This window comes from Condylostylus longicornis, unplaced genomic scaffold (assembly GCF_029603195.1).
Source record: "Condylostylus longicornis isolate FDR11 unplaced genomic scaffold, ASM2960319v2 ptg000013l, whole genome shotgun sequence".
In the NCBI taxonomy this organism is placed as follows: Eukaryota; Metazoa; Arthropoda; class Insecta; order Diptera; family Dolichopodidae; genus Condylostylus; species Condylostylus longicornis.
Window position 1 is genome coordinate 3178886 of NW_026577982.1, and position 16702 is coordinate 3195587.

The 16702-nt window shown below is 25.8% G+C and overlaps 3 protein-coding genes across 6 annotated transcripts; 1 reads left to right on the forward strand and 2 right to left on the reverse strand.

Moving 5' to 3' along the window:
* Positions 1 to 322: 322 nt before the first annotated feature.
* Positions 323 to 7033, reverse strand: LOC129605358 (splicing factor 3B subunit 1). 3 transcript variants are annotated; one of them, XM_055515057.1, is made up of 8 exons: positions 6902 to 7033; positions 6508 to 6779; positions 6317 to 6443; positions 4242 to 4321; positions 3978 to 4175; positions 2050 to 3908; positions 1046 to 1989; positions 323 to 979 (listed from the first exon to the last, which is right to left on the reverse strand). In XM_055515057.1, exons 1-8 carry the CDS (start codon positions 6930 to 6932, stop codon positions 501 to 503), a joined length of 3990 nt encoding a protein of 1329 aa, XP_055371032.1. In that variant the 5' UTR covers positions 6933 to 7033; the 3' UTR covers positions 323 to 500. The 3 variants fall into 3 exon arrangements, with proteins under 3 accessions (XP_055371032.1, XP_055371033.1, XP_055371034.1); XM_055515058.1 differs by lacking the exons at positions 6508 to 6779; positions 6902 to 7033 and adding an exon at positions 4939 to 5033 and having other exon boundaries at positions 6317 to 6441; XM_055515059.1 differs by lacking the exons at positions 6317 to 6443; positions 6508 to 6779; positions 6902 to 7033 and adding exons at positions 4939 to 5033; positions 5901 to 5916.
* Positions 7034 to 7958: 925 nt separating this feature from the next.
* Positions 7959 to 10626, forward strand: LOC129605488 (uncharacterized). The gene is made up of 4 exons (XM_055515272.1): positions 7959 to 8186; positions 8347 to 9189; positions 9257 to 9316; positions 9381 to 10626. The coding sequence occupies exons 1-4, from the start codon at positions 8046 to 8048 to the stop codon at positions 9534 to 9536; spliced, it is 1200 nt and encodes a 399-aa protein (XP_055371247.1). The 5' UTR covers positions 7959 to 8045; the 3' UTR covers positions 9537 to 10626.
* Positions 10627 to 13117: 2491 nt separating this feature from the next.
* Positions 13118 to 16493, reverse strand: LOC129605429 (probable nuclear transport factor 2). 2 transcript variants are annotated; one of them, XR_008696714.1, is made up of 5 exons: positions 16199 to 16493; positions 15148 to 15219; positions 14978 to 15076; positions 14480 to 14792; positions 13458 to 13596 (listed from the first exon to the last, which is right to left on the reverse strand). XR_008696714.1 is itself a non-coding variant. In XM_055515198.1 (4 exons), the coding sequence occupies exons 1-4, from the start codon at positions 16304 to 16306 to the stop codon at positions 13483 to 13485; spliced, it is 393 nt and encodes a 130-aa protein (XP_055371173.1). In that variant the 5' UTR covers positions 16307 to 16493; the 3' UTR covers positions 13118 to 13482. The 2 variants fall into 2 exon arrangements, 1 of the variants encoding a protein (XP_055371173.1); XM_055515198.1 differs by lacking the exon at positions 14480 to 14792 and having other exon boundaries at positions 13118 to 13596.
* Positions 16494 to 16702: the final 209 nt, after the last annotated feature.

Genomic DNA, 16702 nt, shown 5'->3' on the forward strand with positions numbered 1-16702 from the left:
CAAGACGAATAATTATAGCATATTCATGTTCTAATTAAAGTTCATTAATAATTAAGTACATATTGTATTTTGAAAAAGTATGCAACCCTTTCAAAAGGCAAAGGTGCAGATGTTGGGATGAAATGATTGGATTATATGAACTCTTTTAAATTCAATTTTAAACATTGCAAAGACGTGTAACCTACATTAAAGGATGTAAAACACAAATTTCCGAAAATTTTTTAGCAAAAAACTATTGACGAAAATTAACCAACAAAATCGTTGAGTCTAACTTAAAAATATTTTAAAAATGAAAAAAAATATTACATATATTATTGTTTACGTTTACATTACAATATTTTATTTCGAAATTTACACAATAATTTATTGCATAATGTGTTTATTCATGTGACTTTAAAAGGTTCTTAATTAATTAGAAGTTTTAATTCTTTTTTCACATTATTTTTAGCGTTATCTTGAGGGAATTTCTTGTCTTCAAAATACAAATATAACAAAAAAATTTATAATGTATAATCCAATTCATAACGTTCATAGGTATTTTTGGGATCATTTGATATTCGGGGATATCCAGCAATTAATGCATCTTGACCCCCAATATATAAAGAATTATAAATTTTCCAATAAACGTCTCTAACTTTTCTTGCTGGGTGGAACAGACCTTGTAAAGTATATTGCAGTATTTTAATGGGTCCTAAAGACACCCTTAGACCATCCACAGCGTCGACAAAAGCTTGTACTAAGTGCGGTGAAGTTTCAAAAATATTTGGCCAAACATAATTGAGCAAGTGAATGAGTGCATCTTCGCATCCAAAACCATAGACACCTAAAGCCATATGCTTAATGGCAGCACACGCTGTTTGGCGATGCACCAAATCTCGATCCATTAAAGCATCTTCCAACAAAGGACAAACTGCATAAATGTAATCCTTACCCATTTCCCCAATATATTCAAACAAAAATGATAATGATTTCAAGATACCTGAAAATAAGAAAAAAATTAAGTTGTCTTTAGTTTATTAAAATCGAATGTAAAACTGAATAATACCATTTTGAACATTCAATTCAGGAACACGATATTCATTCATTAGGGCTGGTAACACAGTGAAAGGTCGACATGTTTCTGCAACAATAGCTATGGCAACTGTAGTGCATACTCTATTTTGACGTTCTTGTACCTTTAAATTATTTAGAAGAGTAGCTAAAACATCATGCGGACCTATTGCCTTCGCGATATAACCGAATGTGTTTACTGTTGCTCTTCTTATTGCTTTCTTGTGTGCTTTCAATAACTCTAACAACTCAAAGCAAATTCGCATCCATTCTCTAGCTGAAACATATTCTGGACCACGATCTGCAATTCTCCCAACTAAATCTATACAATTCTCTTGAACCTTTTCATGACGATTTTTTAGGATTGGTGTCAATCTTGGTAATAAATCCTTTATGGGCGGTGTCATTTTTGTCATACCAATAACATTAACAATAGCTTTTAGTGCTCCTAAAATTGACCCTAGCACTTCGGGGTATTCTTCACCCAAGTATTCATATAAAACTACGCCCAAATGACCCATTAATTTTTCCTCCTGACATGTTTTCATGACAACAGCAATTCGTGAAATTAAATCAGCAGCTTGTTGACGTACCTTTGCTGATTTGTTATTTAAACGCCATAAAATTGTGCCACAAATTTGTGGTAGATACGGTTTTACTCTTTTACCTAACTGGTTAACGATTGTTCCAAACCCATTCAACATAACGAAATCTTCGGTGGTTTGTTCTTGAAATGCGTACAATATGCCGTCAATCAACTGTTCCTCAAGTCTGGAATCAATATCTGCTGCCCCCAGATTGCCCATTATTTTCTCAATTGTCTCCATTACCATCTTACGATATTGCTCATTTTCATCTTTTAAGTCATCAACTACACGATTAATAATTTCAGATGAACCAACTTTATTAGCGATTTCAACTGTAGTGTCAACTAATTGCCTTTGGATACACAATAAAAAACATTTAAAAAAAAATTAAGTTGGTATGCCAAATTTTTACCTGTAATTTCTTCTGTCTAAAGCCATACGATGATTCCAAAAGAACTTGAAAAAATGTGGCAGAATTTCTTCCTTAATGTATTGAGCCTCAACACCATCTGTTGCACAGCATTGTTTAACTACTTTCAACACAATTTTTTTCATTTCTTCATCAGGAGATTGAAATTCACGAATCAAAATTAACATTACTTCCCTTGTGTAGTAATTTGCATATTCGGCGTCCATCAATGGAATCAAGTAACCAATAGCTTTGAGAAACGCAGCCAAGCCTTTACCACGGTGAGTGCGAATACCTTTCCAAAGAGGTTTCAGAACAGAATCAAACGACTCGATACCATAAGGTGTCGCAGCTTCCGCCAAAGCAGCTAAAGCTAAAGCAGTTATAGTTCTAACTTTTTGTTGCTCATCAACAAGACCATGTTCAATGATTTCAACCAGAGCTTTTAAATGGGGTAATATAGCACATCCCATTAAAATTGCGATTTGTTGTACAATTTTAATACCAGTGTGTCTAGCTTGCCATGATTTTTTGCTTTTACATACAGCTTTCAAAAACGGCAAAAGAGAGGGAATACCTAATGCTGACGCGACCACTGCAAAAGCTCTTGCGGTTGTATTACGGACATATTCATCAATGTTATCAATATCTGGGCGCATAGTGGATATCATAGTTGCTAAACCAGCAGCCTTAGCTAAATTTGATATTATTTCTCGTCCTTCCACTCGGGCATAATAATCTTCGTCAATAAGTAATGGTTCAATAACGACTAAAATCTTGTGCACATACGGCCTTACTAAATCGTCCAGTTTATATAAAATACGATCAATAACTTTGACTAATAAATGACGCTCTTGGTCTTCCAAAGTAGGACTCATTAAAAGCGGAAGTATCTGATTAAACAAAGGCCCAGCTCCAAATTCACGCGCTTTATCCGTAATTTGTCTTAAAGCAGATTTTCTCATTGGTGGAGTTCCGTTTTTAATAATTAATAAAAGTTTCATAATTTTCCTTTCTTTGTGTTCTTCAGGAGTTAAAGTATCCTCATCAACATCAACCAATAATTTATCAAAATATTGCGCATCTTCCGGTTTCATAAAAGGTAAATTTTCGCCTTTTGGTTGATTATCCATAAATTTTGCTGTTTTGTCTTCAACCTGCATGAAAAATCCAACAGGTGTTCCAGCGATTGGAGTTGGTGTAGCTGTTAGTTTTCTACCAGGTGTACGCAAAGGTATATAACCGGCAGGCGGTGGCAATATTTTATAACCAGGTGGGAACATACTATCCAATTCTTCATCGGTGAATGGTCTGTTTCTTTCATCAATTTCTTTCTCCCAACGATATGCTTGTAATTGTTCTGGAGTCATCGCAGCTAAATGCCCTGGTGTAGGTGTTGCCATAGCCATTGCTTTAGCACCAACTGGAGTTGTGCCGCCTGGTGTTAAAAGGGGAGTTGCGTGACCTGGTGTTGCATGTGGAGTCATGTTGGGTGTCATACTTGGAGTCATAGCTGATGGTGTCATAGACGGCGTTGCATTTGATGGGGTTTCATCCCATCGTGAACGTCGTTTTGCAGTTCCAGGAGTAGCTTCAACCGGTACATTATCCGAAATTCCACGATCAGGTTTTGGGGTTTCTGCCCATCCACTATGACCTGGAGTTTCTCGCTCAGTTTTCGGAGTTTCATCCCATCGATTACGACGCACAGATTTTTCATGTGCAGGTGTTTCATGACCTGGTGTCATAGCATGAGCTGGAGTTGCATCCCACATTCTGGTACCCAACCCTGGGGTAGCTCCTGGTGTTTCACTGCCTTTATGACCGGGAGTTTCATCCCATCGATGATCCCCAGGAGTTTTCTAAAATAACAAAAAAAAAAACCTTTATATCTTAAAATATACATATATATATTTCAAATAATAGCTCACATCTTCCCAAGTTGGAGTTGCAGCACCAGATGGCGTCATTGATGAATTTGAAGAAATTTGTTTTGCTGGTATAAAACTATCATTTACAGTCTGATCCCAACGTCCTCGCTTTCTAGGTTCTGGGGGTTTAATTACTTCTCCATTGGATGATTTTTGTAGTGTTCCATCTTTAGATTTTTCAATAATTTTTCGTCGTAGCTTTTCAAAACAAGAATCAAATATAAATATTTTTATAAAAACAAAAATGTGTTTGTTACTATTTACCTCTGTCTCTTCTCCTTTAAGCCTCTGCTCTCGCATAATATCCGTATAGGTACGTGAACCAATATCAGGGGTTCTACCACCTGTAAGAGAAACCCCAAAACAAACAAAATTAGATAAGGAAATTACCGTTTTCATAACAGAAACCTTTTCCAATAGCCAAAAAAATGTATAGAGAAAACTTTAGAAAATACTTTTTAAGATCCTTAAATTAAAAGTTTTGTTTTTCTCTTTTTTGGTTTAGCGTTTTTCTAAAGAACTATACATTTTTTAGAATTAGATAATATTAAATCCAATAAAAATATGAAATTTGTATAAACCGGAATATCATTTTTTGAATAATTTTTGAAACAAAAATTAAATTAAACAACAGTTCTTACTTCAAGAATTTTGTTAATAAAGATTTTGTTTTTTTTTTTCTTGTACTTGATTCCAGAACATTGTGCTCGAAAATATTAAATGGAATTTTTTTCGTTAAGAACAATTGTTTAAAACGTTATGTAACACGTTTTACAAATATTAAATTTCAAACACTTTTAAATCCTCACAAAAGACTTAGACATAAAATTTTAAGCATACTGACGCATTTTATCCTAATATTCTTTTCTAATCCTAATTTATTTAATTTTGCAATTAAATAAAATTATCAATTTATAAAGTTAAATTCAAATTTCATATTTTTATTAAAAATTATACGTACGTGTCCATCGATGACATATCATCCATATTTTTTAAAATTCCTTTAAAATAAATTAACAATGAAGGCATCTTTTAATGCTATCATTTAAATATAAACTGAAATAAGAAATGACAAAATTCATTTTAGAAAAATTAAAAATAAATCAATTTTCTTTTTGCATTTTAATTTATGATCACTTAGGTATACGAAAATGACTTTATTTTTTAGCATTTCAAAAAATGAATTTTGATCATTTCTATTTTAAAATTTTAAAAAATATTCATATCTGGGTTGATCTGAATTATCCTGAAATAATGCTTTTTGCGATTAATAACATTTCATTAAATTGCAATTCATTCATCCCTTTCATTCAAATAAAAATATAAAATACTAAAATAAACAAGAAAAAATTTTCCTTTTTAACTAAACGCGGTTATTTAATTTTAATTTTAGAAACATATTTGCATAGATAACGTGTAATTTTTTGTGAAATTCCAAAACGAAAATTTTACATATTAATATTCTGCGAAAAATAAAAATATATTAATTTCAAAATTGACCAGAAACTTGAATTTTTTATAAATTTGTTTCTTTTATTGAGAAAATTTCACAAAATTTAAAAAAACATAAAAGATTAATTGTCGAATGAGTTGAATTTAATTTTGATGCTGGTTTGCTACAAATTATGTAAGTCTCAAATATTCCTGCATTTCCTTATTTTTTTATCTAGACTAAAATGATGTGTACAGTTAAATTTTTTCTTGTTTTTAGTTTTTGTATATATATATATATATATATTTTTTGTTTGTAAAACGTTGAAGTTCTCACTCGTTACTTGTTGTATTATATTAACCACCAAAATAAATACATAATAAATTTAATATATCGGTGGTACACAAACAATACTTAGACGTTTTAAATGCACCATTTTTGTGTGGATCCAGATTTGCATATTTTTATTTTTATAATTTCTATATACATACTTATTTTTTTTTTTAATTTTACGTAATCATTTGATGACCTGTTATGTAAATGTTTTTTCGTATTAATAAATAGTTTATAAAAACTAATTTTATATTCACATTCATTCTAATACACATTCATTCTTAAAAGTCCTCATATACACAGGAAAATGTTAACGACTCAAAAAGATTTCTTGTAATTTATTCTTATTAATTTAAAAATTAAATTATTTATTTTTATTAATATATTGATAATGTTACGAAATGTATTTATAATTTATTCTGAGTCTCGAAGAAAAAAAGAAAGTACAAGAAATCTTTTTATATATTTAAAAAAAAAACATTTCTATGCACAATTTTTTTCATATTGAAACTATTTTTGGTATTATTTTTTTGTACAATTTTTATAAGAATGTAAAAAATTAGTAAACACAAACCTTCAGCAAAAGGATCTGCCCTTTCTGGGGATATTTCCAATCTTCGACGTTTTTGTCTATATTCATCTTCTCGGTCAGCAATAGTCGGTCGCCTTCTATCAGCTAAAGGATCAAAATCTTCCTTGCCCTTAAAAAAAAAACAAATAGTTATATACTTCCATTAAATTCTGTAATTTTGTAAATATTAATACCTGAGTAACATCTTTCAGTGCTTGTTTTGGTGCTGTATATGATATTCTTTTAGTTGGTACCGGTATACCATCATCTTCCTCATCGTCCTCAATATCGTCATTAGCCGCAATTGAAGTGTTATATCCATCATATCGACTTTTAATATTAGCTGTTTCATATAAATCACTATCAAAGAAATTTCCACTTTCTAAGAGGCCAACTCCATTTTCATTATTGGTTTTTGCATATTCTTTCTTTTTTGTCTGTATTTCACGGATTTGTGCTTCAATGTCTGGATTTTTGTTGAAATTCAAAATGGCCGTCAGCATATTTTTTATATAAATATAAGTGCAAAAATATAATTATTAGTGGAAAATAAATATCTATAAGTTATTAATTCTATTTATCATTTACCTTCATGGGTTCTAGCAATATTATTGTCCATTATTTTCAATTTTATTTATTTTGATACATTTGCTTTGCTTTGATGTAGCTCAGATTTTATTTTTTTCTTGCCTCTTGAAACGTTTTTTAATTTTGACATGCTTGACACTAAAAGTTTGTTGTTGTATGTTCAATGGGTAATTAATAGGTCTGTTCGTTTAATTCTTTTTTTTATAAACATTCAAAGATACGATACCGGTGAAGAAAACAGAACTGAGCTAAATCTAAATCTTTAATGCGGAAAACGAACATTTTTTTTATAAATTTCATAAATATCTTTGTCGTTAAAAATTAAAGAATCATAAACATGATAGAAAAAGAAGCAACAAATCTGAATGCCGATAGCCATTTCTCCATTGAGTTATGTTGGTTATGTTGTTAATTGTAAAATCACGAAATTATTCCATTTTCTTCCTCATCTTTTCGTTTCTCCAAAAAATTATTGTAATATATTCATTTAGCTCTGTAATTAATTGTTATTCGCCAATACTTGTAAACAAAATTAAAAAAACTTATTAGGTCCCATTGTATGCAATAAAATTTAGATTGTTGTTTACTGAGAGAAATCTCGAGATCCCTTTAAAAGAGCGTAATTTAATTCAGTTAACAAAAAATTTTAATAAAAATAATAGGTTTTTCTCGTGCTTTTTTTCTCTCCAAGAACTATTATTTAATATTCTCTTTACATCTTTAGGATTTTACAATTAATATCACAATTACGTGTTAAAATAAGACTTTTTTTAAAAATTTATATTGATTTAAAAAAAATTTACATAACTTTATTTTTTTTTACAATAAACAAATTCCATAACAAAATTTGAAATCTCAAAATGTTTTACTATTTCGATTCGAACTCCTAAATATTTAAAACCATTATATTGTGAATATTGTGTGGCAAAAAAAATACCAAACTTCATTGTGAATGAAATGTTTGAATACATTTTTATCAAAAATTTCCTTTAAATTGTTTGGCCAAAGATATGTCAAAATCGAGTTTAGATTTTGCTTTTTTTCCAGAGTACTATTTTCATTCTTGAAATGAAATGATTTCATATTTATTTATTCAAAATTAAAAATTATATTGAAGTGAATTGTTTTAAAAATAACTTTTGGAATGTTGGATTTAAGAACATTGGTAGTCTATTTGGCTATAGTTACTTTATTATGGCAAATTCCAATAACCAATTCTCGAACATCAACATTGTGGAAATTAAATGAAAATGGAAAAATTACTGGATATGCGGATGAAGGAAAGGTAAATTAATTGAAATAACTTTATATTCTTTATATCTTTTGATAGTTTGATAATTAACTTATTTTATTTGAGTTGTAGAGTAGGCATTTTTGTGTTTAAGCTTTTTATGTTATCAGAATAAGACCCATGCAATGAATTTTGCCGTATTATATTTTTTTAGGATGTTCTTCTGTCTCATACAATGGAAAAAAAATTAAAAGAAGATGATATTTTTAACATAATAACATCTACTGTGGTTACATATGGAAATTCTTGGAGCAAACAGTCAATTGAAAAAAATTGTGACGGTCTAATTTGTGATATAGATGAGAAATTACAGAAAAAGGAAGAGCCAGTAAAAAATTCTTCAATAAATTCTAATAAGCAATCAAATGACAGTGTCGATGCCACAGTAGATTCTACTACAACAATTCTTACAAAAAACAATAATAAAAGAGAATCTTCTGGCGATTTATTAGATTGTGGTAAACCAGTCAATTTTACGTACTATGATTATCTAATTGGTGTCGCGAATCGATTTAGTCACCCATTAACGCCCGAACCGGATGTGGCTTACTTATTTATGAAAAACCCCGATGAACGTTCTTTACGATCGTTTGATATTAATTTATTAGAGAAACGTTTAAAACGTGCAAAAAAGGAAAAACCACGTTCAGTTAATTTATATAATCAAATTGGTAATTATTGGCGTATTAAGGGTGATCCACGTTTATCCATTGAATGTTTTCGACGTGCTCTTGCGATAACACCAACAAATGCGGAAGTATTACTCAATTTGGCTGGTGTACTATTTAATTTGCAATATTTAGATGATGCAATACATTTGACACGAAGATCACTTGAAGTTCAACCCCCAGATCGTAGTGCATGGCGACAATATTTAACCCTTGGTGAAATTTTTAAAGCGTATGGCCATTTTCAGGAATCTATGTTACATTTAAGACATGCATTAGAGCTCTCATCACCATTACAACATGAACCAATATTAAAAGTTTTACGAGAGGTTATTTGAATTTTGCTTTTTTTTATGGTCTTAATTTTATTTAAATAATTTTTTATTTTTTTTTTAGGTGGAAAGTTTACCTTCATCACCTTTACATGCTTATACTGTAATTATAATACTTGCATTGGTAATAATATAATTTTTCAAATATATATAGAAATTATTTTAAGGAACTAACTTTTTCTTTTTAGGTCATTGCGGTTTTTATTGTTATAATAACATCAACTGATTCAGAAAGTACAAATTCCCAATCAGAATTTGAACCAAAAAGGCATTTTAACCGTGCAATGGCTATGAGATCTTTGAAAGGATTTTCTTCACGCCATTTTAAGCATAGAAAATATTAAATGTAAGAGAAATAGAAAAAAAAAAAACAAAACAAAACAAGAAAAAATAACCTTTTCAATTGTAATGTAAGGTTTTAAAAATTATGTATTAATATATATTTCAAAATATATATACACAAAATACATATTTATATAATAATATGTTTAAATGTATAATATATTTCATCAAATATTTTTGATTCATTTCTTTTAAGCATGAATTTTGTCATTAATACCATCAACCAGAGAAACAATATTAAATAATTTTCTTTGTGTTAATCATTTATGCGTTATGTATTAATATAAAAAAATATGAAAAAAAAAATTAATGAAAAAATTAGCAATTTAAAAAACTTCATACAAAAGAAAGTTATAACTTATAATAAAAACGAAAGAAGGAAAATTTTTTTTTTGGCTCATATGAGTTATTAATTAAGGGTTAACAAAAGAAGGAAAGGAGAAAAAAAAAAGAAAACAATTTTATGTTTTATTTTTTTTTTTAATTTTTTTTATTAATCAAAAAAATATCTTTTAAAATAAGATTTGTTTTTACAGTGTAAAAATAATAATAATTTTTTTTTTCTTAAATTTGTAAATGTGATATGTTTTTATAAGGAAACTTTTATTTTAATAATTATCGAATAATAAACTTATATTGTCTTTTTAATTTATGAAATAATTATAAATAAAAATACTCCCCTTTTAGTTTGTATTTCATTTTATTAATTATTATTATTAAAATTATATTAATGAATAATTATATTAATTGTGAGATTTTAATACTTATTTGTTTTTTTTTTTTTTTTGAATAATAATTTTATTTTAAATAATTTGTGAAACTTGAAACCAAATTGTACTTACATACATTTATACGTAGCTATATATAAAAAAAAATATAATATTTTCAGTGGCCATTTTGATTCCTCTTGTTTAAATTTATTTTTATACAAAAGCTTGTTTTTTATTTTTCATTATATAATTTTAATTGCTTTTGTTTTGAAACACCATAATTATTTAATTTATTAATAAATTTTATAAATAAAAACTATTTCTTAGCAAATTAACTGAAATTGTATATAACAGTATTTTTAAAAATGTTAATAACATTAACATACCCATAATAGGTTTGTCTCAGAACAAATTTATAGTTTAAATTTAATTTATTAAAAAATTAAATAATGCTGATAAATATTTCTGTTTTTATTATATAGTGGAATCATATTATATAAATGTAACGCGCCTTTTTTTTCGAATTCCGAAATGCATATAAAAATATTTAAAAAAAAAGATATACAAGCTTTTGTATAAAATGAGTTATTTTAAGTTTTAGTTTTTGAAATATTTATATATGTATATATATCAATGTATATATCAAAATACAAAATATTTATATATATATAAAAATTCAAATCTGAAATTTTATTATTAAGTTTTTTGTACCAGTAAGTAATGCAAACAAAATGTAAAATTTAAAACAAAATTTTTAAGTATCTATTTCTGTTTTTTTAATGTTCACCAAAGAAATAGTAAAAAGAACAAAATGATTAAAAACCAACTGTGAATATTTTCAAAAATTTTGGAAAATTTATCCAGATCGTGGTTATAAAATTAGAATTCGAATGTATTTTTTTTAGTTAAAATTTAAATATTTTGAAATTTTTCAAAAAAAAAAAAAAATTAATTTAATGAATAAATTTATAATATGGAGAGACTGGATTCTTTTAGGCTGACGTAATAATGGTTTATATTCATTTTTTATTAAAACTTTTAATTGGAACTCAAAATATGTAACGTTTGATCTTTTCTAATTAAAAACCTCGCTTGACTTTAATTTTTTTTTTATTATTACAAAAGAAAAATTTTCGTCTAAATTAAAAGTTTTTTTTTGTAACAAGTAAAGGAGTTTAAAACATTTTGTTTTTTTTTTGTATTTAATTAAAAAATTATTGTTAAACAAAAAAAAGTTCAATTTACTAAAATAAAAAAAAAAAAAGTATAAAGTATGAGTGTAAAATTCTATAAGAAAACCATGAATAAATTATATTAAAAAATATATTTGCGCAAAAATGAATATTTATTTTTATTTTTCAGTTTTACATTTTGATTGAAGGTGGAAGATTGTAGTAATAAAGTCATTGGATTTCACAAGAATTTTAAAAAGCCCGATATTTCTACTTTAAAAAAAATAAAGTTAATATTGCACTGTATGGATTATTAATACGTCTTGATATTATTGGAATGTTTTGTATCCAAACTCTCATAAAATATAACAATATTTTAAAATAGAAAAATTTTTAAATCTTCTTACAGATATCCCTTTTATAATTTATTAAACTTTATTAAATCAAAGTAAGGTTATTAAATTACTTTTTTGTAAATTACGGAATTATAAAATTAGCAAAAGATGTACAGCATAGTAAATATATATTAAGAGACGGTTTACTTTCTAATATATTTTATATCGAATTATTTAATTATATCGAATTTAATAAACTATCCCTAATTTATTAAACAATATCCGCATATTTTGTTGAGATTTTAATTTTTTTTGCTATCTGATAGTTTAGATTATACATGGGTACTTATATAATCGATGGTAGTTAAAATAAAGAAATTGAGATTACTTTTTTTATAATTATCCTCATTGTGCCTTCCCAACAGTCATTACCATAAATAACAAATTAACAGGAATAATTTTTTTTTATTTATTTATTTATTTATTATTCAAACCCTATTAAATTTGAAAATCTATATCTATCTAATTTTAATTTTTTTATTTTAGATTTAATGCGCCAAACTTTTGTGGGTTATGGGCAAATATGTAAATGTGAGTATTAGTATGGACAACTCGAGTTTCATACATTACGTGCATACAAGAAGAAATGACATTTTCAACTGACTTTGTTGATTGTTTTGTTTTGAATTAGTTTAATTTTACCCTATAACTTTTTGTGACAAAAAGTTTATCAGAACTTTAGCATGGGTAGAAGAAATGTAAATTATTCCATGTTAAATTGATTTAGAGATTATAACTCAATACAATTTTGGGAATTAATCTCTCAAAAGAAATAAGTCTACATTTTTCCTATTTTACAAGAAATTTTATAATTTATTTTTTATAGAAATTCGAAAAAAATATCAATTTTTTGTTTTGTTTTGTCCTATTTTTGCTTTTTGGAACCTAATCCAATTTTTGATTTTCTAATTTATTGTCCTTTAAGTTATAATCTAACTATATAAGTTAGCAGAATTTAAATTGACTTATTTATTTGATTTTTTTTTAAATTAAACTCAAAACACTGATTCTTTTTTTTTATAAATATAATTATATTTTATTACAGATATTTCACATGAGTTTATAATTAATGTTCTTTTATATTTAAAATCTTTAAATCAAAGTTGATGTCAAGAATTATCATATTTTAACATAAAAAAGCAGCTTGAAAAATCTATTATTTTAATATTATTAAGATAAATAAAAAATGTTTTTTATATTAAATAATTAAAAAATATTTAACAAGAATTTTGTTTTTATTTTTTTTTTTTATTTTTTTGATTACAAAATTTCATAAGTTAACTAGAGAACTATTACATAAGATTTTAATAAAAAATAAAAAAAATGGGTTTCATACATTTTATACTTTTTTTAATTTCTTAAATCATATTTTTTAATTAAAAAACTTATTCATCAATTTAATAACATTTTAACTACATTCTATCAGTTTTAAATTTATTAGTGTTAATTATTTTTTTAGTTTCTTCTTTATGAAAAGTTTTGACGAACAATAAAAGTTTGATAATCAAAAAAAATTCGAAAATTTTAGTCATATTTATTGGAAAATTCAATATGTTTTTTTTTTATATTTAATTTCGTGCAGCAATTTTATGTTGTTAGGAGTTCTTTCTGTTTTTTTATAGTTCTTCAAATTATTGTTAAAAATAGATTTTGTTGTTCTTTTTTTAGTATTCATGCAGAATCATGAATATTTAAGCGGAATATATCATGAGCACAAAAAAATGTTCCTCCTAATGGTTTTAAAATGAAAATTTGTGAGAAAGCATGTGGTGGATCATCATCGCACTGAAAACAAAAAAAAATATATATATATTATCATTTGTATACTTTCATCTACATTTTTGTTAAAATATATTATGTATAATGCAAAAAAAAAAAAAAAAACAAATAGAACAAAGACTCGCATTGGTACAAACTACTTTTTTTATTTATTATTAAAATATTAAAATTTATTTGATTGTACCCGATGAAAATTTTAATAAATATTTAAAATTTTTTTGATTCCATTTAAGAATCAATGCTATAACAACATTATTAAAATTAAATTAGTAGCTATAATAACATTATTAAAAAATTAATAATGTTATTATAGCTATATGCTTTGTCCAAATTGGTTTTAGAACTTATTTAATTCACTAATTTTTCCAAAAATTTTTTATCTTCAGAATTTGGTTTTGTACCATTCAAAATTAAGCAATTTGAACGACAAATAAAATATATCGCATCTCAAATAGTGCGAGTCAATATTTCTGTATAAAATTACTAATATTTTTTGGTAAAGGCTTAAAACTAAGATGTTATTTAAAAAAAAATAAGAGGGTTTCATTTGTTTATCAAATAAAACTTAAATGTATTTATGAATCACAGGAAAAGGTTAGGAAAACAATTAATAAACCAGTTTTAGTAGTTTCCGTTAACTAAAATGCCAAATATTTTTCCAATTTTTTAAAGTTAAAAAAATAGGAATCAAAAAATAAAAATTAAAAAACTTAAAAACAAAAATAATGAAAATAAAACCATAAAAGGAAAATAAAATATAAGAAAACGAAAAAAAGGTATCGTGTGTTTGCACATTAAAATAGTGTTAGAATGAATTAAGCTTATTTTTACAAGAAAATATTTGTAAATCATAAGATTTAAATAAAAATATATTTAATATTTTACATACGTTAAACGTAAGTATTGGAATATACCGCCGCATAGTTTTCATTTGAATTTTTAAATATTTTTTATATATAACTAAGTGAAATCATATGCATATTATAAATTTTCTGCGAAATATGCATTTCTGTGAAATAAGCATTTGGTTTTGTTCTTTTTTTTTTTTATAAATTATAGATTAAAAAGAAAATTTTGGCACTGATTGGCTGCTACAGATCATGTAGAGATAATCTAAAGATATCATGTTGTACGAAGAAACTATTTCCTATTGGCTTTAAAACAAATGTTTGCGTATACGCATGTGGTTGGTCTTCATCTGTCTGAGGAGTTAAAAATGAAAAAAAAAAGAAAACAATAATAAAAACAATTTATATATATTTAAGATAGAAAAATATTAAAAAACTTTTCATCTTTTATATATATGTATATTACAATACAATTTAAAAATAAAACAAAGATAAGTGATAATTTTTTTTGTATTTAAATATTATATTAATTAACTTACTTGAAGTCTACCTAAAACATTTATTAAAACACCTCCATCAAAAGTTGGTTGGGAATCAACTGCAGTCAATACTCTAGATATTTTTTGAAATGATAAACTCTAAAATATAAAAAGAAAAATTTGTCGTTTTAAACCATTGCAAAGTTACAAATAAATTTCAAAAATGTTACCGTTATTTTTTCCATAATTTTGACCGCCCCTTGTAATTGTTGACCTTCAAATGTCATAAAGGAGTCATTTGCCTAAAAATGTATACAATTATCTATATGAAAAATGAAATTTAATTCAAGAGATTATTGATGGTTTAATTAAGAAAAGGTAATCACATGTATGTATGTAGGTTATTTACATAATAGTAATAGTAGTTCCATTATTAAATAGTTTTCCAATAATAATCTGAATATTGATTCTTTGATCTCAGCATTATGTTATCAGAATTAAATTACTATTTAGCTTAACCGGCCTATGATTAAAAGCAATATGCAAAAATAAAAAGATGAATCAATAAATATTTCCATAGAAACACTTCCTATAAACTTTCCCATTCACCTTGGGTCGCGTATTTTAACAAATTGTTGGAAGTTTAATTTATTTTACATTCAAGATTCAAACATAATTCTTCTTAAAATATATCAAACTTTTCAACAATATTAGTAATAAGATTCTTGGTTTTAAAAATGTTTGTCCTTTGGGTTACGGGTTATGACTCATCATTTATTTTGGTATATATTACTCTTATTTGCATATCTGGAAACTTCCATAATATTTCTTAATGAATTTGAAACAGTATCATTAATTTCGTCAAAATAATAAATTATCTATTAAATTTTTTTTTAATGCAAATACATATGTAGGTACACACATATGTATTATCTTAAATATGTTAAAAATAAATGGGTACATATTTACATATATTTAAAATAACTAAATTGGAAATTTTTTTTTTTGAAATATAAAAAACAACTTTATGAAATATACACATACTTCCTGTTTTGAAAGAAAATGCTTAAATGTTCAAAAGAATAAGCGTCCCTTTATTTTTGCTGCCTATGCTGGATCAAACTCTTTTTTTTTCTAAAAAAAACTCCTAGTTTTAACATTTTAAGGTTATGTAGCTTAAAGCTACTGTACCTCAAAAGCCGAATTAAATTTAATATTTGGAAATAGCTCCAATTACTTTTATTTAGTAAGAATATTAATTTTTGATTTTCATTTACTTACGCTGTATAAATTTACTAAATTTGGTCGCTGATTTGGGTCATCGAAAATTGCATAGTACTGTTGAACAAATCCTTTTCCAATTTCTTCATATTGCGGATTTAAAGCCATTTTATTCTAGTTGAAAAATTTTTCTTGAGAGTTTCAAATAACAATTTAAAAAAAAAAATATTAAAATTTTCAAAACAAAATTGAAAAAAATAACTAAATTTCTTATATATTTCTCAGAACTAACTCCAACAGTGAGTTTTTCAGACCATCCGACTAAAAAATTTTTTGAACAACGACACTCGACAGAAAAATCATTTTCTCATTTCTTAACAGATTCTGTAGAAAATTTCCTAGAATTGTCAAAAATGACGTTTTTATCGAAATTGACAATTACTCCGTTTACATGTGTCATCAAATTGATTATTTACAGATTTATAATAGATCTATGAACTATAAAAAATGTTTTCCTTTTTTTCTGAAAATAAAACGAAAATTTTAGACAAATCCAATCATCGT